We start from the raw sequence: 27,593 nt of genomic DNA, 5'->3' as shown, positions 1-27,593 counted from the left end.
AATCAACATTTACAAGGTAAACCTAATATCCAAATCTAATCGAGTAAACTAACAATTTAGTTGCTTGGAAATTACATAATCTCCTAGTTGACTTTATTTTCCAACAATTAACTAATCATTTTCACAATCAAATATTGGTAGTTAATCAAAATTGTAACACGAAACTAACAAAACTAATCAAATATCATTAACCAGTTTAAAGGATCATTTAAATTGTTAACCAACCATTAAAAGTTTAATTATGTTACGATTGTGATATTTACGTCTAATTAAATAAAACTGTTAAAATATTAATGATGATAAATAGTAATTCAACTAAATTGATGAGATCAATTTCCTTTACAATTAAAAATTACGGATTGTTAATCACTCATTTTTAAAATAAATTTTTTACATCAATGAAGGTTAATTTGATTAGAGAAACATTTTCACTTGTAATTTGAATTGTCTTTAGTTATTTAATCAGCCTTGATTGTTGAATAGTCAAAGTAACACAATTGGTAAAACGATTAAATCAAATGTACACAATTAACAATTTAGCCTAGTAATTTATTGAACACATTGATAATTGGCTTTAATTGCCTAGGTTACAAAGAGATGAAAAATGGAAACAATTAGTAATAACTTTTAATTGTTGTTGATAGAAAAAAAAGCAAAAATTGACAGAACAATCAAATGAATGAAGTTAATTGTTGACAATATTGTTGATTAAAGTTGATTGAGGCTCTCAGGGTGTGGCAGCGGTGTAATCATTAGATGAGACCAGAACTTTGTTATTCAATTAACTTAACTTTTAATTGTTGTGAAGATGATTATGACTATTGGAAAGTTGTAAACTTTTATCTGGATTTAATTTGAATGAGGAAATAATCAAAAAAAAAATGTAATGATGAAATTAAAGTGGACCAAAGAAATGGACAGAGAGCAGAAAACAAACAATTAAGAAACACTTGATTTAAGCATCTCCGTATAATTTGATTGTTGCATAAGCAATTAAGGCAATCACACAAAATACAATTACACCAATGGCCAAATTAGTGGCCAACCAACTCATCCGTCCGAGTCCAGGTCGATCACTATTGGATTCAATTTCAAAGGAATCGGAAATGTCTGATTTCCGAGGGATTTGTGAGCTTTCACCACGTCCCATGATTAATTAAGAGCTAAATCAAAGTCCCAAAGTTGATTAATAACTAAATTAAGGTTTGATTTCTCCAAACAATCAAGCCAATTGATCACAAAACTAAAGTAAACAGACAAACTGACCAATGGCTCTTCCAATGTTACAACATGTAAACTGAATTAAAGATGAAGATGTAAGTTAATAATTATCAACCAAATTAACGGTAATGTGATTATCCCAAGCACAGTTAACAGTTGAACATGAAGCGAATCAAATTATAATTAACTTTATAGTTGATTGTAGATTGAAGGTAAAAGAAATTAATTCACAGTAAAAAAAACATAAACACTCACACAATCAACACTCATAAAGAAAAACGTTGAAACGTTGCAACGAAATTCAATTCGATGTCGTTGATGGTTAATAATTGAATAGATTTAAACATCCGTTTCGGGCTGAGATGAGAGAGAGAGAGAGAGAGAGAGAGAGAGAGAGAGAGAGAGGTGAGATGATGATAATGATGATGATGATGATGATGGAAGAGAAAAGATTCTGAAAAAAAGAGAAAGAAAAAATTAGAATTTGAATTGTAGACAAATAGTAAAAAAAAGGAGGGAATAGCAAGGACACAATTAGAATTAATAATAAATTTTTTTCTCTCCAATTGCAACTAATACACAATCGTAATTATTATTATATTGCCTTGTTGTTTTGTCTCTTAATTGTTACATGTTGATGTTTATCATTTACATTAGTTACCAACTTGATTCCGGAAGTTACTATCAGTTAATTGTCCTTGAAATTTGATTAATATTTGGTTCACACTGTTTTCTGTGTCCTTTGTCATTTCTCACTGATTGTTCATTCAAATCTATTATTGTTTCCGTTATTAATCAATTGATTTAACTGATAATCTTTTAAATTTACAAATTGTTACCCTTAATTGTTATCAAACTTCATCTATTACAGGTCGGTACATAAAACATTTGAACAATTTTGAATGGTTGTAACTATTGATTGATTAGTTTGTTTATTAATTAATTAATATGAGTGAACAGCTCAACTATTCAATATTATTTAAACATAATTTCAATTTTTTAAAACAATTAATAAATTAACCAGGCCAATTTAAGTCGAAAAACCCGTTTTCGGATGGCGCCACTGTCTATGTGATTTTAGGCTGGGGTTTTTCAAACTGAAAAATCGCAAATTTGACCTCACGATTGTGGCCAAAATAATGCAGATAAAATAATAGTTTTCTCATATGTTATTGTCGCCAAAAAGAACTTTTTAAAAATGAAATTTTATTAATTTCTGTGCATCCAGTTAAAAATAATAGCAAGTTGAACTTTTTTTGGCCTAAATTTTGCAAAAATGACCTTTTATGTCCTGATCAAACCTTGTAAAAAGTGGTTTTGTTTAAAAGGTCAATTTTATTATCAAATTTAAGCTGATAAAATTAGCTATCGAATGATGTATAAATCAATGGTTAAATGCTAGTATTCTGTTAATTATTGAGCTTCAAAATTGTTCAAATGTATTTTGTACCGACCTGTATGTATACGATCAATTTTAATTGACCGATTTTGTAGTAAAGTTTAACGTTAAATTGGTTGAAATGTATGATCTCAGTTTACCTGAGGACAATTAGAGGTTTCAATTTGATTCTCATTGTAATTGTTGACTAATTTAGAGTTGATTGTAGTTAATTTAAATTGCTGGGCAGAGGAAATAAGGTTAATTTAGTCATCATCATCATCTTTTTTTTCGGGTTAATTTTGTTCAAAGTGTTATGTCAATTTAATAACAAAAGAATAACAATTAATTCAGTTGTTGTTAATTTCTTTCCCTAGAACTATTAAGTTAATCATTGAGAGAAATTTAAATTTCGTCATTTTTTTGGGTTAGTCGATTTCTATTGAAATTTTAGAAAATCATTAAAAGTGTTCATCAAATTTTCTACCTGGAGAAAATTAAATTAAAGGGAAATTACCTTCGTCATCTAATTAGTTTCAACGATTTTCACCTTCTCCATTAATTAACTGCTTAATTGTTGTCAATGTTTACTCAGCTAGTTAATTCTTCATGGTGAAAATAATGAAGAAAAAAATTCTTTTATTATTATGAGTTAATGGTCCCTCTTATTATCTACAGCTGATTGGCTTTAATTGTTGATCATCATGTTAATTGTTATCATTGAATCAATCAGGTTTATTGGAACAATTTAGCTGATTGATATTAAAGAAATTGGAGAAATAGAAATTACAATTAACGAGGTAAAGAATAACAATTTAAGGTGAATGGATGGAAATACTTTGTTGGAATTGGAGAGAAAAGAAAACCAAAGACCAAATTACTATTTAAATTTGATCAAATTATCGGTGATTTAGTCGAGTTACAATTTAGAAGGAGATTGATTAAGGTTAAAGAAAGGTAAGAGTTAATGGTGACATAAAAAGAAAAAAGTTCTCAACAAAATTGGGTGAAAATCGGTGAACCAGAATCTGAGCCGAAAATAGAAAACCAGAAACCGCTTCAAGTTGAAGATGCTTCTTGTTGCCACATCATTTTCCTCTCTCTCTCTCTTTGTAGAAAGTAAATATTAGTCTTTCTTTTTCTTCTCTTTCTTTTTTTCTTCTATTTAGTAATTTTTTCCATCACAATTATGATTAAATCTCGATTAATTAGTTAAATGTTACGTCTGGTGATTTAATTGGAACAATTAATAGACGATTTATCTGTTTAACTGTTACCCTTTCTCCAACCATCAATAGGTTTTTATTTTTTTCTTTCTTTTTCTCTCTGTTTTCATTTTGTTAAATATTCTCTTCTATTATTTTAATTGTCCAGTTTTCAATTTCTATTCTATTTAATTGTTTACCAATTCTATAAATCTAAATCTTCCCCTTCCATTTCCAGATTATCCAAGTGAATCAATTTTATCTCCGCTTATTAACAATTGGATCAAGGTGTTTGGGTTAATCGTCTACAAGTAAAACAACAACAACAACAACAACCCTATTAATGTGTACACGTTGTCGTATCTTTATCAAGCCAATTTTGAAGCGAAAATATTTGTAAATACTATTAGATTTCAGTGATTTCCGTTTTGAGAATATATTTCAAGCTGAATTGTGAATACAAGTAACAACAATAAGACCAACACAACAACAACAACAAATCAAAGAAAAGAAATTGTCAACAGTTTTTATCTACATGAATCTTTATATTGAATAAGTGGATAGCAGAAAAGTAAAAAAAAAAGATTAGACAAAAAATACGGAATCAAGTTACAAGAGAGAAAGTATTTGAGTCTTTAATCGTCTTTAATTGTCTTGATCATCTCAACACTTTCACATTACAATTTGGATGAAACCAGCTGAGAGTTAACAGTTAACTGTCTTCCTTTTCATCTTAACCATCACCATCATCATCATCATCAATTCATATTCATCATCAATAGGATTGGATTAACATTCTCATGGATTTCAAAGTGATTCTAATTTTTGTGATATGTAATTTAGGTTTAGCTTATGGTTTCTTTGAAGGGATTTATTGTGGTGTAGACAATTGTTATGATGGTAAGTAAACTTGACCCTCTCTCTCTCGTTAATCCATTGGATTGAATTTTCCAATACATTTATATTAATTTGATTCTATTTCCTTTGTTTTTCTAGTATTAAATGTTACCCGAGAAGCGACCAAAGAGGAGATTACCAAAGCTTACCGAAAGTTAGCCAGAAAACATCACCCTGATGTCCACAAAACAGCGGAAGCCAAAGCCGAGGCTAGTGAAAAGTTCACCCGATTAGCAAGTGCTTATGAAATATTGAGAGATGATGAACAAAGAAAGGATTACAATTACATGTTGGATAATCCTGATGAAGTGTATAGACATTATTATCATTATTATCGCCGCCGATATGCCCCCAAGGTGGATGTCAGAATTGTCATTGTAATTACCATAACAGTTATTTCTGGTATCCAATATTGGGCCTGTCTATCAAAATACAATGAAGCCATCGACTATTTTTTAACTATACCTAAATACAGGTAACTAATTAACCCAAATCTACCTGTAGATCAATAATTGCCAGCGCGTTAATTACCACAACACTTCCTATCCAAAAAATTGGGTCTCTTGTTTTTTTTCTGGTCTCCAAAAAAAAAACAAATCAAACGAAAATTTCGCTAATTTTTTTCTTACAATTATCATTCAAATCATTAATCAGGATTTCCTTTTTCTCCTTTTACTTAAAAACAATTGACAATTTGATTATCGCTTGAGAATCGTTTCGTTTGTTTTTTTTGTTGTTGTTCTAAATCATATTCTTATTTTATATTAATGCAATTGAACTAATCGATGTTTTGTTTTTCTTTTCTTCGAACCAGAATTAAAGCCACCGAAATTGCTAAAGATGAAGGTTTGCTCAACCATTCGGCAGCTAATAGGAAGAAGAATCGATTTAGAACGAAAGATGAGATTAGACAAGAAGAAGAGAAAATTTTACGTAAAATAATCGAAGAGAAAATGGACATTAAAGGAGCTTATGCCAAACCGAAGATCACTGATGTTCTATGGGTCCAATTGTTTCTTCTTCCAGTAACCATATTCAATTGGATCTATTTCCAGATCCGGTGGATTTATAAGTTTACCATTTGCAAGGAGGAATATGGAGATGAAGAGTTGGAACATTTGATTAGGAAAAACATGAGTCTCTCGAAGAGTCAATATGATGCTCTGGATGCCGAAGAGAAAGAGGAATATTTTGACCTTGAACTTTGGGACAAAGAGAAATATAAAACATGGAAACAAGAAAAAGACGATGAAATGAGAGCTAAACTCGCCGAAAGTGGAGTAGCCAAGAGATACCGCCGGTGGAAAAAGAAAGGTGGACCAGGACAAATTACATTCTTAGATGATTAATTATATAATTCGTTGTTAAAAGACTTAAAAAAAATGTTCGCAATTAACTCAAAAAATCAATTTCTCTATTGGGTTATCATCATCTTCATCATTCTAATTGCTAATGTGAAAACCTTTAATTTTTCCTCCTCGTCAATTAATCAATTTTGTTACTGAAAATTTTAATACAGAACAGCAAAAGTTATTAGATCAAATCGCTAATTAAACAATTTATTTATATAAAAAGAAACAATTGTTCTGATTCCCCGATGATTTAGATCATCAATTTGTACAATTAATTGATTCTCATCATCATCAATTTGATTTTCTATCATTCTAATCAATTGATTATCCAGATTTTCACATTGTTTTACCTTATCAATAACAATCAACTGATTAGCAACTTGTAACAATCATAAAGTGTGTTAATTGGTAATTGGATGAAATTAATCAGATAGTCAGATATTGATAATTAATCTAAATTTAGAAAAGGTAAGAGTTAAATTGTTTCTACTGTTTCTTTCAGCAATTAACTTAAATTGATAATTAAACAAGAGTCGATTGATTCTGTTTGGAAACTGGTCAACAATAAGCAAACAATTTAAATCTAATCATCAGAGAAACATTTATAATCACAAATGAAACTTGTAAAGATCGGTAGATAATCAATTCTAAATCACTCATCAAGTGAGAAATCAGTAAATCAGTTCAACAGTTAATCGCTTTTCTAAATTGTTCCAACTTAATAATCGTAACGTTTACCACATTGAAATTTCCCAACAATAATCACAATTATATTGTCAACGATTGGTAAGTAATCTAAATGGAAATTGTTCCAATACAATTAACAAACATCTCAAATTGCTCTTGCTTTCAGTCGCTTTTCATTTACATGTAGTGTAATTGTTGTAACAATTAAGATCTAATATTGTCTCTATCTCTCTTTGTCTTAATTGTGTTTAGAAACTTTAATCATCTTGGAATAGGAAAAGTTTTTCTTCTGCCCATCTGATTGTTTTCCATTTCATCCTGAATATCATCAATTCTCTCATTTAATTTGGGTCATGTTTTGAGAGATTTAATTGATAGTGAGCATCAATTTATCTTCTTCCATTCTGATTAATTGTAACTAATTGATTCTCTTTGTTTTTCTACTCCTTTCTCTCACTTTGCACATTATTGTTTATACTAAACAATAAACTGTAACCGTTGAACCATTAGATGGATGAAAAAAGAGCTGATCAGTTGATTTAGAGAATCAATTGTCATTTCAACACTAAAAGCAGAATTAATTATAGCTCTTTGATCTGATTGATTTAGGGAGAGATCATTAATTTTTTCCTATCTCTCTCTCTCAGCAATAAACTCATTTTCTAATGAACATGAGGTTGATTGTTGATGTTGAATCTTTTTCTCTCCATCATCATGTAAACATTAAGTTAATCATCTCTGATGAATTATTATCGTCAACATTATCCTTCGAGTACCAATCAAGGTCAAAGTAAAAGCCTCCGGTCATTGAAACAATTTAGGGCAAAGTGATTAAAATGAACTGGAAAATTAACACAATCACCATTTAGACAACGAAAACCAATTGAACATCCAAGAAGAGAGAAATCAGCTAATTGATACCTTGAAGAGAAAATTAAAATAGAAAAACTTATAAGCTAATCCACAAAGTAATTGTCATTAATTAGAGGCATCAGAATCAATTAACAATTAGAGAGATAATGGAAACAAATTGATTAACAATTAAAAGAAAACACAAAAACACATCTGAATGTAATGAGATCCAAATTGATTGATCCTTAACCAGAATTTATAGAAAACCAGAGAGCCAATTCCTTGGTAACAACCAGTTAATCGGAGTAGTTGATTGGACAACTTTGATTGTCTATCTGTTTACACAATCAAATTAGATTGAAAATTCAATCAAGATACATAAATAGAGAGGAAAGAAAAAAAATCAAATCAGAAAAATTAAATACAAAATCAACTATCAACAAGTGTCAACACAATAGAAGTGGTTAAAAAAACATACACATAGACGTTGATTATAAGAGGAAGATATTGAAACACAAATAGATAAAAAAAACAATTAACTTATTGGTGATTAAATTGATTGGCTTGGTAGAGAGGACAAACTCTATGAATTAAGAGATTAATTAGAAATCAAAATGGAAACCTAAAAGGTTTTAATGAATTAATCTGAAACCAGAATCTCAACCGTCATGGATTAAATCAACACCTCTGGTATTAGGCCTAAGGAAACAACAACACCCACCTAAACAATAAAAGAAATTGAACAAAAACAATAAGTAAACAGGAAGAAATTAAATTAACAAGAAAACAATTAACACACAATTAATAAAGAAACAATTCCAATAAAATCAGTGAGATTAATGTAATGTAATTGTTAATAGAAAAAGAAATTAAAAATTTAGAATAGAATAGAAAAGAAACAAAGACTTACCTTAGGATCCAAAACTCGATCATCATTAACTAATTTCTCTAATTAACCAGATCAAAAATTCTGATCAACAATTTAGAATCGAATTAGAATTAAAAATAAACAATTAACTTTTTCTCTAAATCAACTTGTCACTTTGAGAGAAAAATTTCACAGCGAAATTAAGAGAAAGTCCCTCGGCTCTTTTCTTCAAAAAGTTCTCAGCTGGTTTAGTTTTTTTCTTTTCAAAAGTTCGGATAAAGTTGGTTTGTCTTTCTTTTCTTTCTTTTTTACAACAAGTTGTTCTCTTTCTTTTTTTTCTTCTCTTCATCATCTTCTTTCTCGTTCTCTTTCTTTCCTTGTCTCTCCTTAGCTCACTTGGTTTTGTCTGTTTCTGTCTCCCTCCCTGCTCTTAATTTCAAGTTAGTTGTTTATTTCTTGGTGTTCACATAACAACAACAACAATCAAATTGAAGAGAATCAACATCATGAGATTGGATAAAAATGATGGAAAATGTTCTGGACAATTGTAGCAATTCTTTAAACAACAATAACAACACAATCAACAGCAATTCTTCACTTACCTGCGCCAATCGTTTTGAAGATGCTGAAGATATTGATATTGATTATTCATCTACTAAATGTGTTCTAGAAGGAGAAACTTATCTTCCAATAATTTCAAAATTATCTACAACAGAATCAAATCAATCAACCTCATCGTCCATTGATTCTTCATGTGATAGTGATTATTATCCGTTAAACCACCTAAGGATCACCAATGGAATCATAAATAGGAATAAAAATGGTGATTATGTTAACACTGGCTCACCCAAACCAACACACCGCTCTCTTAACCACAGAAAACAACATCCACCGCCTCCACCACCACCACTACTACCACCATCTCAACCACCGATACCACCACCCCCAATCTATGCCAATTTACCATTAGTAGGATCAACAATAACAGGAGAACCATCTAATTCAGCCGATTCAACAAACAACTATTCTAAACCTCAGCACCACCATCACCACAATCGCCACCACAACCAACAACAACAACAACAACAACAACAACCACCACCACCACAAGAGAAACAATATCAACCTTTCCATCGGCGTAACCACTCACTCACTCATCGTTTCAACAACAACAGTATCAACAACCATTACCACATGAATCATCACAGCCGAAATAATCATTATCATAATGTAATAATCTCATCATCATCATCCTCTTCATCTTCATCCTACCCATCATCACCTTCATCAATTTCATGTTCACCTCCAGTTCCCGAAACGGGTACCGATCCTAACCGAGTATTACTCAACCATTGGTCGGAATATATTCACCTTTCTGGTCGTAAATATTATTACAATTCAGTGACCAAACAATCATCATGGAAACCACCAAGACGTGGATTACCAATCGTAAGTAACTACAATACCAATAATAATAAGATAACCACCACAATCAAATCAAACATATTAATCATAATTCCAACCGGTGATTCCAAAAGTCAATAATATTTAATCAACTTCAATATTAGAAACGCTTAAGGACAAATTAATGTTTTGTTTTTACTTTAAGGTTCATTGTTGCTTTCGCCTTGTGTCATTGTAAACAAATAAGGAATCATAATAATAGTGAAGGTGATGATGATGATAATGATGATTAAGATGATTAATCGAGATGAATTTTCATTCTTATAATATGTATACATATTACATTTACTTTCTTATTGCTTTAAGTTAATGTAAAATCAACCAAAAAGGTTACATATTACTTATTGCAATTCGATAGGATAACTAATGTTTATTATCAATAGTCGCTCATCATCATCATCATTGTCCTTTTAATTATCAGAGTGAGAAGATGAAGAGAACTATTTTATATAATAGATGATGACAAAGAAAGAGAGACAACAGAGATGAAGATAAATGTCAATTCGTCATAAACGTCATGTAAATAGATGGGTGGTTTTCAGAAAAGAACATGAAAACTGTGTCAGTTAGTTTTCTTGTCTCATGTTGTCTTAATCATCGTCATAATTATCATCATCATTTGGAGAGAAAAATTCATTTAAATTCATCTTTTTTTCTTCTTCTTCTTCTCAATGTTTTCTTCATCATCATGATTAGAAAATTAAGAAATATATATAAATATAATAACGACAGATTAAATCTTCCTCTTTCTCGATATAATGTTTTTAATCATCATCATTATTATCAATTGTTATTGTCATTTTGTTAGCTGATCAATCAAATCAAGAAATAATAGTTACAATTGAAAAAAAAATAGGAAGAAGATGAAAATTAAATGAATATGATGACGATGTTTATAAAAAGAAGCAGTAAAACATGTTAATCAAATTGGAGTTGATTTTGTGTTTACTTTTGTGTTTGTTGATTGTGATCAAAATTAATGATTAAGATAATGATGATCAACAACAACAACAACAACTAATCAGTCTAATGATTTCTGGGTTGATATAACTTTTACCTTGAAGGTAAGAAAATTGTATAAGAGAAGCAAGAAAATCAATATTGAATAGTCAACCATGATAATGATTATGTTGATATTACCTTTTTAATTTTTCCCGTTACAAGTTGATTAGTTAAACTAGTTAGTTGATTGTTAGTTGAATCGATGGTTTCTTGCACCGGAATTAGTTATTTCTATCAATTCAAAATTAACTAACAATCTTTTTTTTTTAAATCCGGGTGAGTTTCTTTTACTATTATCAAGTGAGAGATAAAAACTTTAAAGTGAGCAGCATCTGATGGAGTTATCATCTTGACTATCTAGCATCTTCTCTCTTAAGATCGTCATCATCATTATCATCATTATCTTCATCATCTAGAGTATCACCTTATCTGGGTGGCCTGCGGGAGAAACAATTTCAACATTTTTCATCTTCTCACTTGATCAAATATTATCATCATCATGGGTAAACCTTTTTTTCTGTCCTGTTCACTGAATAATGATGATGAACAAGATGAAGATGAAGATGATGATCCTCATCCTCATCTTCATCTTCCCCACTTTACCTCTAATTAGAGTCTTGTCTTTTTTTCTCTCTCTTCCTGTTTTTTTTTATATTCCAAGTCATTTATTCCGAAACGTTTTTTTTCACACTATTAGTTTCTTTGTATTATGTTGATATTTTAAATTCTGATTTAGTTAATCATCTTGGTAACTGATTAATGATTGCAAGATGATTTATAGTCAATCTAACGGTTATCTGTTCATAATATTGTCTCTTATTTGCTTGTTTTATCACCCGAATCTTAACTGATTTAAATGATTATTTTAGGATTCGAAAAACAATCAATCAATTTATCTAATTGTTATATATTGATTTCTTTTTATATAATCACAATTTCAACAATGGAAAAGTAATAATAATAATAATCATTGAAGGTGTATTATTATCAGTTCCTTGTTTACCCAATTTCATTTTGATTATTCAGGTTTTCATATTATGAATCAATTACAATGATGATTAACTCTTCCCTAGTTGATGATAGACTTAATGTGAGAGAATGTTAAGAATGACCATGAATTGACCATTGATGATAATATAATGATGATGATTTACCTCAATGGTAAGAGAAGAAGAAAAATAGTTTTCCCTTTCTCGTCTTTCGTTAGGAATCACGTTTTTTTAGCCCAAAAGTAAAAAGAAAGGAATGAAAAAGAAAATGCTTACCAGACTGACCAGTGGAAAAGAAAAGTTTTTCAATTGTAGTGGACAGCAACTCTTTTGCATATTTAGACTTCTTTTGAAAGCAACAACTATTTTTTAAACCATTGAGCATAACATTATCTTCATCTCTCCTGTCCATCCATTCACAGTGGTCAAACAAATCAAGTTGAAGAGGGAGGGAAGCAGAGAGAGAGAGAGAGAGAGAGAGAGAGAGAGAGAGAGACTGACCTTAAAACCTTGTCCAAATCTTTATCCATCACCACCCAAAACAAAAATGTACTTTACTTTTCTGGTCAAATTGTTGCCCTAAAAAAGTGGACCCACCAAAGACCAATATGGTTAATAATAAGCCCCACCAAAAGAAACAACAACAACATCATCAACCTTTAACCTAACCCATAATTATTTGCAGGTATATTACATATAAATAACGTAAACATGTTAACAAATAGTTACCTACATAACAATTAACATATAATCAACCATAAATGTCTTAATTTTAATTATCCTCATCATGTGTGATCAAAATGAAACTTTATTAACCATTTATTGCTAATAATAATCATCTTTTGATTTTCTTTTCGTATCTTCATCATATGTTTGATGTTTTTAATTTCATTATCTAGATTTTACTTTATATTCACAATTGAATTATCAAAACGTTTTCTTTTTGTGTATATTACCTTGAATATCTGATGATGAAAAGATAATGATTGAGAAAATGAATGGAAAGATGATGAAGAAGAAAAAACGAGAAAAAATGAGAATAAGTTATTCTGTGATTCTGATCTTTTTTTCTCCCTTTCAAATTACTTCAATAAAAGCATCATCGCCATCATCATCTTCTTTAAGAAAGAAAGTTACCTATTGTTGATCTTCTTTCTCATCATCATTATCATCATCAGGTAGAGAGAGAGAGAATCAAGTTGAAACCAACGAACCAAAGTTAGGCTACAGTTTCAAGTTAAACGAAACCGGTATACCTGTTGAAAGGTCAGGTCATGGTGGGTTCTTGGTCTCTCTCATCGTCTTCCTCCTCCTCTCCACCTCATCATCATCATCATCATCTTCTTCATCTTCATCCTTATTACCTGTTATTTAACTTGAGATGCTTGACTAGACAAAATATACTGAATGGCTCAATGGTCTTTGGCCTTTTTGTTTTCTCTTGTAGCTTAATCGTTTAAAATAGTCACACAATTAAGTTAATTAAGTTAATTATAATAATAGTAATCTAATATGATTTATATTCCCTTGATATTTCATGTATATCAAACTAAATTATCACATTTAATTAACAATTAATTTAATCTCAATGATTGTTACAAATGCTTGTTTCTTAATCATCGTAACCTTATACTACGAGTTAATTAACTTTTTTGTTTTGCTGTCAAATACCATTTACAATCAATTACTGATTACCGTTGATTATTATCTTAATTGTAACGTGATAGTAATTTGAATTTTGTTATTGTTGTTGTTCCGAAATCGCGAAATTGAATTATAACAACAATCAAACCACCAAAGAAATTAAATACAAAAATTTGATTAATGATCAAATTATGAGTGATTGTGTTAACCATTAATTGTGATTGTTAACTGTAACTAAATTAAATTTATGGTGAATCAATTTAAATTAGTTACCCTTTCTTTTTTTGTTACTGTTAATCAATTTAAATTGTTGATACATTTGACATTGTCATTGATCACAACCTTTAATTGATATTAAGATTAACCTTTTTATTTTTTGTTATTCAATCTTAATTAACTTTTCAAATATATCAATTAGAGAGTTAATTGTGTCACTTTTTGGGTTAAATTGTTAAATAACAATTTAGCCAAACCAGAAAAGCTCAAAGTGTTAAAGGAAAACTAAAAGGGTTCCCCTTGAGAAGCCTAAATATAAAAGTCACACAATCTTAATTATCCCAACAATCAACAATTAACGTTAATCATAAACAATATTTACGAAAATTTTTCTTTTGGGTATTATCATTACGAAGCTATTTGAGGTGAGGTGATCATTGAATGGAACCATTTTTATGATTAATTTTCTCAATATTAATCATGATTAAATAAACCAAACAATTAGCTACCATTTTCGCATTGTTACTGATTGAAATTCCCAAGCGCAAGGTTAACCGTTAATTTATCATTAGTTAATTTAATAGTTGATGATGATGATGATTGTTAATCAATTGATTTTACCTAAAAACTTTTCCCTGCCTTTTAATTATCATTTAAATATTAGTTTAATTTTGTTACAATTTTTAAATCAACAATATAATAATAATAAATCATCAAAATTTGAAAGTTGATGAGTTAACCTCTTTAATTGTTATCAAAATTAAGATTAACCATTAAATTAGTGGATTTCAAATCCTTGATTAAAATTAAATCATATACTAATCAATGGTACTCTTTATATACATTTATTTATATCTAATTATTTGCAATTTAAAGGTAATCAGTTGTAATTTATCAACATTTTTGATGATAGAGTAAAAATAAATTGTTATACACTGATTGTTGAATACTAATTGTTTAATAACAATTATAATGTTGATTTTTTTGGCTTGATTATATGAACCTGATACCGATGATGTTGATTAAAAGTCCATCAATCAGTGTCAACTAAATGGCTTCTTATCAATGAGGATTAACATAAACACCAAATGATTAAACATAATTAACTTTGATTATATTGTTTTTTTTTGCTGATTATCGTATCTTAATTGTTGTTGTTTGTTTGGCAATCAAATTGTTAATCAAAAGTGTTACTCTTTTTTCATTGATCTCTTATTGTTATCAATGAGATAAAATCTAAGATTCAATCGGAATAACAATGAAAAAGTTACATTTTAATTGTTCAATTTGATTTGTAATAGAAGTGAATTAAGGAAGCAAATCAAGAACAACAATCACTGTCACAATCATCAATCAAGTTTTAATTATATCTTGATGATTAATTTCTCATAGATGATTAATAATTATGATTAAAGTGGAAACGTTATAAATGATGAACAAAATGTTAATGAAATTGTTTTACTTTTCTTTCAATTTTATCAATAGTTTCGTGATGAGGATGAAAATACAAGTCATTCAGAGGAAAATCTGACCGATAGTTCATCAGCCAATTCATGGTCACCAACAATTAACCATTCTCATGATACTCTATCAATATCATCAGATTTTTCATCTTCCAATACGATGACACACAATAATAATACAACTTTATCATCATCAATCGGAGGAGGAACAACAACCTCGAGTAACATTTACTCTCACAGGTTAAAACCTCGAGTTCGACCTCGTAAAACAATTCTGGGCAATTTGTGGCAATCAGATAATAACAAGAACGATAATGATGATGAAGATGATGAAGATGAAGATAATGTTTCACCCTATTCAGTACCACCACCAATTCACCATCATCATCACAATAATGGTTACAATAATCATTACTCTAATCTTGATTATATAAATGGAGGGATAGACAATCGTTCATTAAAAAATAATCACAATGCTCATAAACATCATCGTAATCATAATCATCATCATCATCACCGTCATCGAGATAACCATGATCATTATGATGAAAATAATCCACCACCACCACCACCACCTCATTTACCACCTCATCATCATGATACTTGGTCATCTCCATTGTCCACTGGCTGGAAAAGATATATTAATGATAATCAAGTCTATTTCGTCAATGATGTAACCAAAGTTAAGGTAAGTGATTGTATAAACCACGACAATCAGCACAATCAGCACAATTACGATAATAATTATGACAATTAAAAACCCACAATGATCAACATCCTCTCTGTTAAACCCAACCTTTACCTCCTCCTCATCCTAGTGAAAATGCTAACTCTCATTTCCCTTCCTCATCAATATTATCACACCACAGGGTTTCATCATTTAATCATAAACAGTTAATCTAAATTGTTATTAACACAATTCCAATCAAAATATCTCGTTTTGTGATATTTTCTGTTTTCTTTCACTAAATTGGTCCAATTTTTTCAACAAATTAACATCTTTCTTCATCAACATTATCATCTTTTTGTTCAATGGTATCTTGTCATCTATTTTTTTCATATCTATTCATCTTCATCTTTTTAATCTTCTCTCTCTCTCTCACCTTAATCCCTGTTGTGAAGTGTTATTCCAATGCCATCTTCTTAAATAGTGTGAAGATTAAGATAATGATTATGATGATATTTTCTCTATGTGATATGTTATTTTCCTCTTTCAATCTTGTTCTCTATTAGTTTCTAAATAACTCCCACCAGGCAAAGAAAATCAACAAATGGATTGATCTAAATTCATATATAACTCATCATCTTTAAGCTTTTAGGTGTTTTTCATCCTTCATCATCATCATCATCTTCTTCTTTTCCATCATCCTCGCCCCTTGTCCCCTTCAAATTAGGTCAATCATTTACAATAGAAAATTATTATTGACTTTAATTCTAAAGCTGTCTAATACTTGAAGCTAATTCTAGAAAATTATATTTCAAGAAAATCATCATCATGCTGATCATGATTTTGTCAATTTCCAATATTTACAATAATCAACAATCAACATTATTCTGTTGGTTGATGTTACTTTAAACACCAAATACAGTCAATCAACTTGAAACAACAGACAAAAACACATCAACAATAGACTAATTGCTTCAAACAATTAACTCTTCCTTAACGTTTCCCTACTTAAAGATGAGCCAACAATTAATGAACAATTAGTTACTTTTCTTTTCCTTGTTTTAATTGTGATTATTGTTTTTTGTTATTGTTTACCAGATGATTACTTGAATACTGAATAACATTTAAACCGTGATCAGTATTAAAATGTTTGTCTCTTTTTTATTTACCCTGAAGAGCTCAGATAAGTTCATCCAGAATAATGAACATGATAAATTGTTACCTTAATTATAATTGGAATAACCCTGAGAACTAATTGTTAATCAAGTTTAAGATGAGAAAACCTGAATCAAAGTTACAAATCCCCAAACAACATCATCATCATCCCAATGTATCAAGTGTTATTGACTTAATTGTAATCAGAATCAATTAACAATCAGTCTTTATTGATTCCAATTTACAAGTCCAGTTGAATTATACTTTTACATATATCAAACGGGAGGTTAATTGTAACAAATACTCATTAAATTAGCAGATACATCAATTTATTTATCCTCTTATTCATACAGCTAATTATGATATTATTATTGATTAAGTGTTATATCATTTCCATCCTCTGTTAATTGTTAATCATCAAATTATTTGCTGTACACAATCAAAACTATTTTGTCAGATCCAAATTAAATCAGCTAATATGATTCAAGAAGGAAGTTTATTTCCTGAGGAAGTTTAAATCATCATGAAAACAAAAATTGGAATTAATTTAATCTCAATCAATTGATTCCTCTTTTTCAATATTTAATTGCAATTGTAATTAATCATCTTTTTCTTTTCACTTTCTCTTTAATTGTTAAATCAAAACTACAATTAGTGGTTCTGTAAATACGATGATTCTGGTCGACTCTATTTCTATGAACCTAATGGAGATCAATCTTATTGGCAATTACCTGATCATGTCACCGACGAAGAGGTATCATTAATTGCTGATCATTAATTGCTACCGCTAATTGTTGTCTTGCTTTTCTTTTTAATTAACTTTGCTTCACTTTTTAATCATTTCTTTTTTCCAATTCTCCATCTCTGATGCTAAATTTATTCTTATTACAATCAAGCTTTACATGAAAAGTTATTATAATTTAGTTTTCTATTCAAATTTTTAATTATCACGCAATTTATGCTTACAATTTAACCAACAATCAGCTATATCTTAATCTTTAATCATTAACACAAAGGCAATTCATGATTACATCCTCATCTCCTCCTATTTACCTTCACCTTTACCTTGATTAATCTTAGATTGTTGTTATTATTTTTTTCTTCCACATCATTGTAATCAAATTCATGATTAACTAAATGATTAAGATGATTTTATATGCGAATCTTAATCAATGTGATCACAAACTAGATTAAGATATTTCTCTCATTGCTTCTGCTAAATAGTTACACTAATTGTCCAAATTATTTGAGCTTAAATCGTTAGCCAAGGTTTAATTTGTCGCAAAGTATATTAATACATTTATTGTTAATTGTCAACTTGATCAGTGTACCATTAGTGATAAATAATTTACCTTGATTAGTGTATTAATTGAGCAACAAAAAGGTAATTGTTAGTTGTTATTTGGACCACAATGATTAAAGTTAATTTCTGTTTAACTTTAATCCTAAACCTTGATTATTGTTGATTGTTTGCCTTTTTTTGTATGTGTATATTTCAATCAGAAATAAACAGTTAATCAACTTTAATCACAAAGTTAATAATATAATAGTTAATATCAAGCAATCAGGTAGAGAGAGAGAAAAAAAATTGGGAAAGGAAATCACAGTAAAAACCTAATCACAATTAACTCTCGCAACTCAACGTAACAATGTAACAATCAATCTATTAAGTTAGAAATTAACTAATTACTATTTTGTTCAACCTTCCGAAGATTACAAACAATAAGTAATCATAACAATCAACTTGTGTTAACCATCACAATCAAATCAACAATAGGAAAAGAGTTACCAATAAATTAACCATTTTATTGAAGGAGAAAAAGTTTACTCTTAATTTAGTTGTAACCTCATCATCTTTAATCATCTTAATGCTCATTAGAAATCATCATAATCTATTTTAAGATGTTTAATTTGATTGTTGTCCTTGTGGTTTTTAAATGATTAACTTTCAATATTTATTTTCTGTTTCAATCTAAAATTGTGATGCCAATTTGATCACTAATCATGATTAGTTGATGATTACTTGTTATTCTGAGTCTTAACGTTGTGATATTTGTGTTCATATCCTAATCTCCATCCTCATCCTCCTCTGAAGCCTTAAATTGCTCCAAATAATGAATTAAAAGCAATTGAAATTGTTAAATTGCCTTTACCACTTTGCTGGTCGTTGATTGTTCATATACAAAATTTGCTGATTGTGAATGTTGATGTTGGCAAACTGCTATTTTTTTCCTCTTTCTTTTCTTTCTTTCTAACAATTTTCTCTTTTCTTTCATTTTATCATCATCATCATCATCATCATCATTATTATCATCACCAATCTCCATCTTATTTTGGCTGAAACACACAACCCGTTAACCCATTTATCTTGCATGGCCTCACCATCGACATCATGGTAACACTTTTATTCATTTAATTGAATATTCTGGTTTACTTTTCAAATAATCATCATCATGATCCTCATCTAATTTATCATATTGATTAATCATCATCACCATCAACAACAATTACGCAGTCTGATCGCGACTGCCAATCTCAAAGTGATGCATCAGAAAGTTATTCACCAATAACCAAAGATTTACCTGAAAATGGTCATGATATTCATGTTCATGGTGTAACAACCTTTTCCTCCTCCAAACCGGCGGCAAAAAAACCACCACCACCACCTCTTGGCTCACTATCATCTGCATCTTCAGTTTCAAGGATTAAGAATGACGGAAGTTTAAGATTACCCATGAAGAAACATTATGTCAACAGTTTCTCCCCTTCGCCCATTGACCGTTCATACAAAGCAAAGTCTATGGTTTTCCTGCCCACTAGTGATAAATTCATCAGCATGGACTCAGATACAGAGGATAGATCATCAATATCCACCATGAACACAACGATAACATCACCGATTTCAATGATAACTTCTTCATCTGCAACAACATCACCAACCACCAAAACGAGCAAATTGAATTTCAACAATCACAAAATCAGTTTAAATCATACAATTAATGGTTCTCTTAATCATCATCCATCAACAAATCAACAAACTCCTCCGATTCCTGAAAATTTGGAAGAATCAAGAGTGAGTGTTGAAAATTTTTTCTCTTCTTTTTAATAATTCAATTCAATTACAATCATGAAAGAGAAAGAGAAAGAGAGAGAGAGAGAGAGAGAGAGAGAGAGAAATCAACGATAATAAGGAAGCAGAAAAAAAGTAGCAAAATTAATCCACAAAAGATTAAATTGTTTAAACAATCAACCAACCTGATTACAATTAGTTGATTGTTTCACTTAGTTAAGGTCAAATTAACTTTCTCAAGACAAAATTTCCTGGTCAATATTATTAACTGACACCAATTTACCAATAACAATATGATGATAATATTGTGATTAAAATTGTGTTATCATGGTGATGATGATGATTTGAAATTAATACCTTGATGATAATCTGATCCCATGTAGAGTGATCAGAAAAGGGTTATCATCATTACTATCTTGATGATGATGATGATCCCTTGCTGATTACAAATGTCAGATAAATGTAAAAGTTTTTATCATTCACTGGATTAGGAAACTGTGTCAATATTTTGAATACATAAAAATAGATTATTATTTTTATCGTATGAAAAAAAATTCATTCATAATCCTGTCAGGTTAATCAATTGTTAATCTGTTAACCTCTAGTTGGTATTAATTTAAATAGTACAACAATTTAAACTTCAACTACTCTCCAATTATGATTTAAAGTTGATTGAAAGTGTTGACCTGTCAAAGGAAAAAAAATTGATCAATGACAGATCATCAGATTAATTTACACATGAATTAATTGTAATCAATTGAGATATATGATTTATCAGTGAATTATTAGTGGATCTCAACTAATTTGTCAACAATTTTCCTTACCAATTTCTCAGGTAAAACAATTAAAGTAAGACAGGTAAACAATTAATTCCCACGTTTTGATTAAAGTTTTTTTCTTTCTGGTTTAAACTTTAATTGTATTAATTTAACAACTACAATCAAATAAATTTAGGTTATCTTTACAATCTTCAATTAACAACAGATATTTGATCATCTGAAGCGCTCATTCATCAGGCTACTTTGAGACAACTTTCTCTCTCTCTCTCTCTCTTTCTTATCATCATTATCACCACAACAATCATAATTAACTCTCTTATTATACAATCAACAAAAAAGAAACTACTTGTTGATTGAACGTAACTTTTGCTTCCTTGTTTACACTTGATCGTCGTCATCCTTTTTATTTACTCCATCAAAATTATCATTATCATCATCCTGATTATTGTAACTACAACTATTAACTAATTTTACTCTTTAATTGTTATTAGGCTTTTAAAACAGGAATCTTAAATCGAACCAAAATAATGGAAAATGGAAAACGACTTCGTAAAAATTGGTCTACCAGTTTGGTTGCTCTATCTGATTATTATCTTCTTATATTTAAAGATGCAAAAATTAACTCACATCAAGAGGTAAAAATTGACAATTAGTTAATCAATTTCAAATTTTTCTAAACAACAATAGTAAATGTATTACAAGAATAGATTTGGTTGATTGTTTTCTCTTTTCTGGATTATCTGATTTACTGATTTTATTACCATTTTTTTTTATCTTTTCAATTGTTTTCAGGAAAATCTTAAACCTGAGATTGTTATTGAATTAGGAGGATCACTTATTGAATGGAGCCAAGGATTATCCAGTCGTAAAAATGTCTTCCAATTGACAACTTTCACGGGAAATCAAATATTACTTCAGGAAGATTGTTCATTAACTGCCGCTGAATGGTTTTATTCAATTAAAAGTGCCATATCTAAATTGGTATGATAAATGATTAAGTTAATCATTGATATATCGAGAGTGAGAGAAACTGTAAACAATTAACTTGAATTGCAATTTAACTTGATTGACTTATCGTTCTGATAACGCGTGTTAATTGTTTCACTTTTCACAATCTCTCTTTGTAATAAACATAAAAGAAATACAATGAGATATAAGGAAATTTAAAACAATTTAATTAACTTTAATTAGATTGATTGTTTTGGAAGTAAATTTTCTTCTATTGTTTGTTGACTTTTACACTCTTTGAATATGATTAGCGAATCATTTGCTTTTATATTTGCATTTCTCTTTCTCTCTACAGTTTCGTTGATTTAACTAATCATTAATTTTGTTTTTTTCTCTTCCTTCTTTTCATCGTTAATTGTTGACAATTTAACAGCCTCAATGTGATGGTACAGCCACTATTGGTTCTAACAATTCCTTGGAAACTAATAACAAAGACTGTAAATTAAAACGATCTAAATCAACTAAACGTACGTTTAATTTTGTTTTTCCAGGAAAATTAAGATAATCAATTCATTTGCGAAAATTAAAATTGATTATCATTACGAACAGTTAATTGTTCCCTCCACCCTAATCTCTTTCTCTCTCTCTTTCCATTGTTAACAATTGATTCTAATTTTTTGTTTATTATAATTTCTTAATTGTTGATAACCAGAAACATGTAAAAAGCTTGAAATCAATCAAAAATTGAGCACCAAAAATGGTGCCAATGGCTCAGGAGATGATAAGATTACTCCAGAGAAGAAGAAAAAAATTCGAGAGCGTTTAATTAACTTCTTATTACGTCGTCCAACACTCGATAGTCTTAGAGAAAAAGGAATATTTAAAGGTAAGTTAATTATCTAAACAATATAATCGAGTAATTTAAAAATAAACCATTCGAAACAATCAATTACATCATCATGTTCAGTTTAGCAACAAAATATTATGTTAATAGTTGTGGACAATCAATTGATGTTGATTGTTGTTGTTGCTTTCAACTTTTTTTTTGTGTTGTTTAAATTGTTCAAATGTTGATGATTGTGATATGATCACAACAATCAATTAACTGTCCTCCCCTAATAACCAGCAAATGAACACACAAACAAACAAACGAACAACAATCACAGTCAATTGAAGTATTGTTATTTACTATAATTTAATCGTTACAATTAACTATTTATCTTGATTATCTTTCTATTAATAGATGGACCCGTCTTTGGTTGTGATCTTTATTCATTATGTTCAAGGGAGAAACAATTGATTCCTAAAGTAGTTCAACAATGTATCAAAGCGATTGAACAAAAAGGACTTAAAGCCGATGGTATTTATAGAGTTTGTGGTAATTTATCTGAAGTTCAAAAGATAAGATATCAAGTTAATCATGGTTAGTATTTAATCATCATCATGATAATCATAATTGTCCATTAAATCAGATTAACCATCAAAAATAATCTAATTCAAATACAATAGAATTAACTTGTTTTCAAGGTTCTCCTTATATCTAAGTAACTGTTTGCAGATAAACATTTTCGTCCACAACGATTATCATTATTTGGTCACTTTTGATTATTCTGATGATGATTTATATCTTTAACTGTTCATTGACATTATTTGTTAACTTTTTTCTCTCTCTTTTTTTTCTACAGACAATTATGAAGGAATTTGGGCTCAAGAAGATGTTCACGTACTTACAGGTATATTTCTTGGAGCTAAATGATCGTCAGAAAACACGCAACAATCAAGAAAAAGTTTCTTTTTTTACTGGTTTTCTCTCTAATCTGTATAAAGGGAGAGCGAAACTATTACTTGAAAGTTACAACAAGATTTTTGGATATTTACCTGAGCAAGAATGTTGTTGACCGTGAATTAGATTCTAAAACAAACCCAATAATCGTTATCAGATTTTTGTATATATTTTATATCTATATCAAGGTCAATCATCATGAGATTAATTCAGAGCGAAATCTGAATAGGAGTAATCAAGAAAACGAAGGCAATATAATGAAGAAAAACATTCAACAAGATGAATAAGATCGAGAAAAAAAAGAGTAAATTAAGAGATGAAAAGTTTTTCTTTTAATGAGATTATTCAGATGATGAAGATGATTGGGGCTACCTCTTTCTCTCTCTCTCTCTCACTTTATCATCCTCATCATCAGAGTAGATTCACTCTCATGTCAAGGTTTGATGTTTGTCTGGATCAATTGATTCTGATTCTGTTTACCAAGAATCTGAATGATTATATCAACAAACAGGATCAAGATTAATTTCTGGTAGTTGGTTTGTTTTAGGTCATGGTGACCTCTTATCACTGAAGATGATGATGATAATGATGATAAAATGAAATAAGTTGTTGATGATAAGTCAACGTAATCATAATAGTAAAACTTGTTTCCATTCAGTTCATTATCACACAATTTATTTGGACGCAATTAACGGTTTTAATTATCTCATTTGATGACAATAACAATTATACTTAATCACTAACCTCCATTACTTTTACAATAGATGGTTAATTTGTTGTTGCTAATCAAAATCAACTGATTATTTTTACTCCCTGTTTACTATTGAATTTAGTAAAGCCCAAGCATACATGATATTAGTTACAATGATTAGTTAATTGTAATCAATTTCACGGTCTCATGTTCCTTGGGTTGCCCATACAAATCAATCAAATATCCAACAACTTGTTTTCCAATACAGAAATTGATTCTCTTATGATTAATATTAATCATGATAATCAAGTTAACCTTTTTCTTTTCTTGTTTTTCTTATTAATTATAAATATGATTTATATTGTTGTTTAACTTGAATTCTAATTGTTGATTTAATTTTCTTATTTCTCAGGAGCTTTGAAACTTTTTTTCCGAGATATGAAGGAACCTTTATTCCCATGTAATCGTTTTGATTCACTAATGTTCACAATTGGTAACTATTTGTTCAACTGATGATCCATTTCAATAATCATGAGGATAATCATTGTAATCATCATGAAGAAAGAATCAGAAACTTTCACCCTGATATCTGATAGAATCCATCATTTACCCTCAATCAATTTACTCTTTATCTTAATCTTGATTTTCTCTCTTTTTCTTTTCTTTCCTTCATGATGATTCCGGTGAAATTGTTCTGATTGAAATTTTGATCATGTAATTCATTTTATTGATTTTGATTCTTACTCTTTTCTCAGGTTTACCAGATAAGAAAAGGAAACAAGAAGCCATTGTCAGGGTGATCCGAGATTTACCTCGATGTAACAAGGAGACTCTCAGATACCTTTTGAAACACCTTCTAAGGTTAGGATTCAATTGAAATTATCTACATGCAATTGTTCAGTTTTTCATGGCTCATGAAAAACGCCAAAATATAGTTTACCTGAATATCAGTTGGAGATATTGATGTAAATGGACTCAGTGATTATCTCAGGCATTCATAGCAAGGGAATAGATTCACGTTTGGATTATAAGGAGAAAAAAGTTCTGAGTCTGAATTTTGGAAGAAAAAAATTTTCATCTACCGGCTCATGATTGAGAAAACAAATAGACCTGAGACACGGAATATTCATCTCAAGGAAGACAAGAGATGATAAGAATGAAGATTCTTTCAGAGAGAGCTGATGATGATAATGAAGATGAAAATTCTTGGTGAAAAAAAGCTCTCATTCAGAGTTGATCTTTTTTTCTTTCTCATCTTTTCATCATATTTTCATTCATCAAATTACAATTGTCGCTGTTATCATGTATAAATTACATGATGATGATGAAAAGCTCATTGAACTGTAGGGTCAAAGTTTTTGTCTTATTAATTGTGATAGTTTACTTGAATTATCGCAATTGAATTACTCAAATTAATCACGAATTGAGTTATTTTCATGAAATATAATCTTAATTTGAGTGATTAATTTTTCAATTTTCAATTAGTTTAAATGTTTTCTTTGTTTAATTGTTAAAATAATCAGCTGATGTTGAGATAAGTTTAGGAAGTTTCTGTATGTGACAGTTAAAGGATTAAGAAAGCAAATTAGTTAAATTGTTCAATTAAATCTGATAACCGTGATAATTAATTAACATCAGCTACTTGTCATGATACTTAAATCATGGTCTGATGATTGCTACTGTTAATCTGTTAATTGTTAACAGTCATTTCTTCATTCATTGACAAAGATACAATTTTTTTCATCACTATTTGATTATCTTATTATTGTACATAAAGTAAATTAACTAAAACAACAATAATAACAAGAGTTTAATCAAATTTTTAAGTTAATTGTGAATAGAATGACTTTTTTTGATGAAGTTCAAACAACTTTAATTACAATTATCTAATTGTTTTCATTTTTTCCCTTTCAAACAGAGTTCAAGACCATAAGGATGAAAATCGTATGCACATTCAAAATTTAGCGATCGTTTTTGGACCAACGCTAATGTGGCCTGAAACGGATTCCAACAATCTCGCCTATGATATGATGCTGAAAATGCATTCAAATCAAGTCATTGAATTATTGTTACTCGAATTTGATCAGATTTTTACATGATCATCTGAAAGGAAATCCTCGATTCATCATCATCATCATCATCATCATCATCGCGATCATTAAATCACTGAGAGATTTATTTTGATAAACAATTTTTTTAATTACAATCCGTATTGAAGATCTACAATTAACATCAACTAATCAATTACTCACCTTTACGTCAATGAATAAGATTTAATTTCCCATGAATGGATCATCATCAATTCAGGAAAAAGGAAAAGAAAATTCAATCAATATCACCTAACCCTTTTCTATTTTTAATTAATTAATCAACTTTAATTTTTTTTCTCACACTTTATATTATCTATTTTCTCATCTTTCTCCTAAACTTCCTTTACACCATCCAATATCTCGAGATGTTTTATTTACCTTGAGGCTAATGTTTTATTTGTCTCAATCTAAATTTATTATTATTTTTTTGTCAACTCTAACCCTTCCAATCCAATGAATCATCAACAAACTGACCATCTAATTTGCATACTGACCGAGACTCACTGACCGGTTCAGTTAAAATATATAATGTATCTCTCTCCCTCTCTCCCTCTCTCTCTCTCTATTTGTTATATCAGTTTTTACCAATCAATCAAAACTACAATCAAATTTTGTTAAATTATCTACAATAATGTATTTAAATTAATTGATGATAATATAAAAAATAATTGAAACTAAACATCAAATCAATGATAAATTAATGGAAGATGATGATAATTCATTATCATCAAGTAAATTTTTTCCCATGCAACACTGGGAAAGAAACATCTAAGTGATTTTAATTAACAATTTATTATTGATTGTGATGATTAAGATGAAGATTAGGTTGATGATTAAAGATGATGATGCGATTTGATGAACAGAAAACGTTTACATTTAATGTATTGCTTTTCTTACCGATTACTGGTAACTGTCAAAATCTCAAGTCTCTTGTCATCCTCATCACCGGCATCCTCATCCTCATCCTTATCTTCATCTTCATCTTCATCTTCATCTCCATCCTCATCTATGATTTTTCCCGTTAAAATGTTAACAGTTTTTACGACCAATAAACCGTTTCAATCGTTGAAATTTTCATTACAATTTACTGTTGACATAAATTGGTTGTAGAAAACAAATTGCAATTAACTGAACAGCTACTGAATTAGCTGATGATGATAATGATGATGAGG

The 27,593-nt window shown here is 29.4% G+C and overlaps 2 protein-coding genes and 2 long non-coding RNA genes across 6 annotated transcripts; 2 read left to right on the top strand and 2 right to left on the bottom strand.

The window, feature by feature from the left end:
• Nucleotides 1-535: 535 nt before the first annotated feature.
• On the bottom strand, nucleotides 536-3,244 carry LOC128387087 (uncharacterized). The gene is made up of 2 exons (XR_008324958.1): nucleotides 3,117-3,244; nucleotides 536-1,675 (listed from the first exon to the last, which is right to left on the bottom strand). It is a non-coding gene; the product is annotated as an uncharacterized LOC128387087 (long non-coding RNA).
• A 159-nt stretch (nucleotides 3,245-3,403) lies between these two features.
• LOC128387083 (dnaJ homolog subfamily C member 25 homolog) lies at nucleotides 3,404-6,282 on the top strand. Of its 2 annotated transcripts, XM_053346232.1 has the most exons (5): nucleotides 3,404-3,556; nucleotides 3,769-3,897; nucleotides 4,043-4,704; nucleotides 4,801-5,176; nucleotides 5,516-6,282. In XM_053346232.1, exons 3-5 carry the CDS (start codon nucleotides 4,605-4,607, stop codon nucleotides 6,048-6,050), a joined length of 1,011 nt encoding a protein of 336 aa, XP_053202207.1. In that variant the 5' UTR covers nucleotides 3,404-3,556; nucleotides 3,769-3,897; nucleotides 4,043-4,604; the 3' UTR covers nucleotides 6,051-6,282. The 2 variants fall into 2 exon arrangements, with proteins under 2 accessions (XP_053202207.1, XP_053202208.1); XM_053346233.1 differs by lacking the exon at nucleotides 3,769-3,897 and having other exon boundaries at nucleotides 3,414-3,556.
• Nucleotides 6,283-7,375: 1,093 nt separating this feature from the next.
• On the bottom strand, nucleotides 7,376-8,697 carry LOC128387086 (uncharacterized). Its single transcript, XR_008324957.1, has 3 exons — nucleotides 8,503-8,697; nucleotides 8,071-8,313; nucleotides 7,376-7,927 (listed from the first exon to the last, which is right to left on the bottom strand). It is a non-coding gene; the product is annotated as an uncharacterized LOC128387086 (long non-coding RNA).
• A 108-nt stretch (nucleotides 8,698-8,805) lies between these two features.
• On the top strand, nucleotides 8,806-27,100 carry LOC128387076 (myb-like protein A). Of its 2 annotated transcripts, XM_053346224.1 has the most exons (13): nucleotides 8,806-9,909; nucleotides 15,261-15,926; nucleotides 17,716-17,814; nucleotides 19,576-20,133; nucleotides 21,401-21,544; nucleotides 21,702-21,890; nucleotides 22,291-22,384; nucleotides 22,570-22,743; nucleotides 23,101-23,280; nucleotides 23,543-23,590; nucleotides 24,744-24,824; nucleotides 25,087-25,192; nucleotides 26,250-27,100. In XM_053346224.1, exons 1-13 carry the CDS (start codon nucleotides 8,983-8,985, stop codon nucleotides 26,428-26,430), a joined length of 3,447 nt encoding a protein of 1,148 aa, XP_053202199.1. In that variant the 5' UTR covers nucleotides 8,806-8,982; the 3' UTR covers nucleotides 26,431-27,100. The 2 variants fall into 2 exon arrangements, with proteins under 2 accessions (XP_053202199.1, XP_053202200.1); XM_053346225.1 differs by lacking the exon at nucleotides 17,716-17,814 and having other exon boundaries at nucleotides 8,812-9,909.
• Nucleotides 27,101-27,593: the final 493 nt, after the last annotated feature.

This window comes from Panonychus citri, unplaced genomic scaffold, assembly GCF_014898815.1.
Source record: "Panonychus citri isolate SS breed McGregor unplaced genomic scaffold, ASM1489881v1 Contig00077, whole genome shotgun sequence".
NCBI classification, from domain to species: domain Eukaryota; kingdom Metazoa; phylum Arthropoda; class Arachnida; order Trombidiformes; family Tetranychidae; genus Panonychus; species Panonychus citri.
The sequence above is the reverse complement of the archived record's forward strand: the minus strand, read 5'-3'. Positions and strand labels throughout refer to the sequence as shown.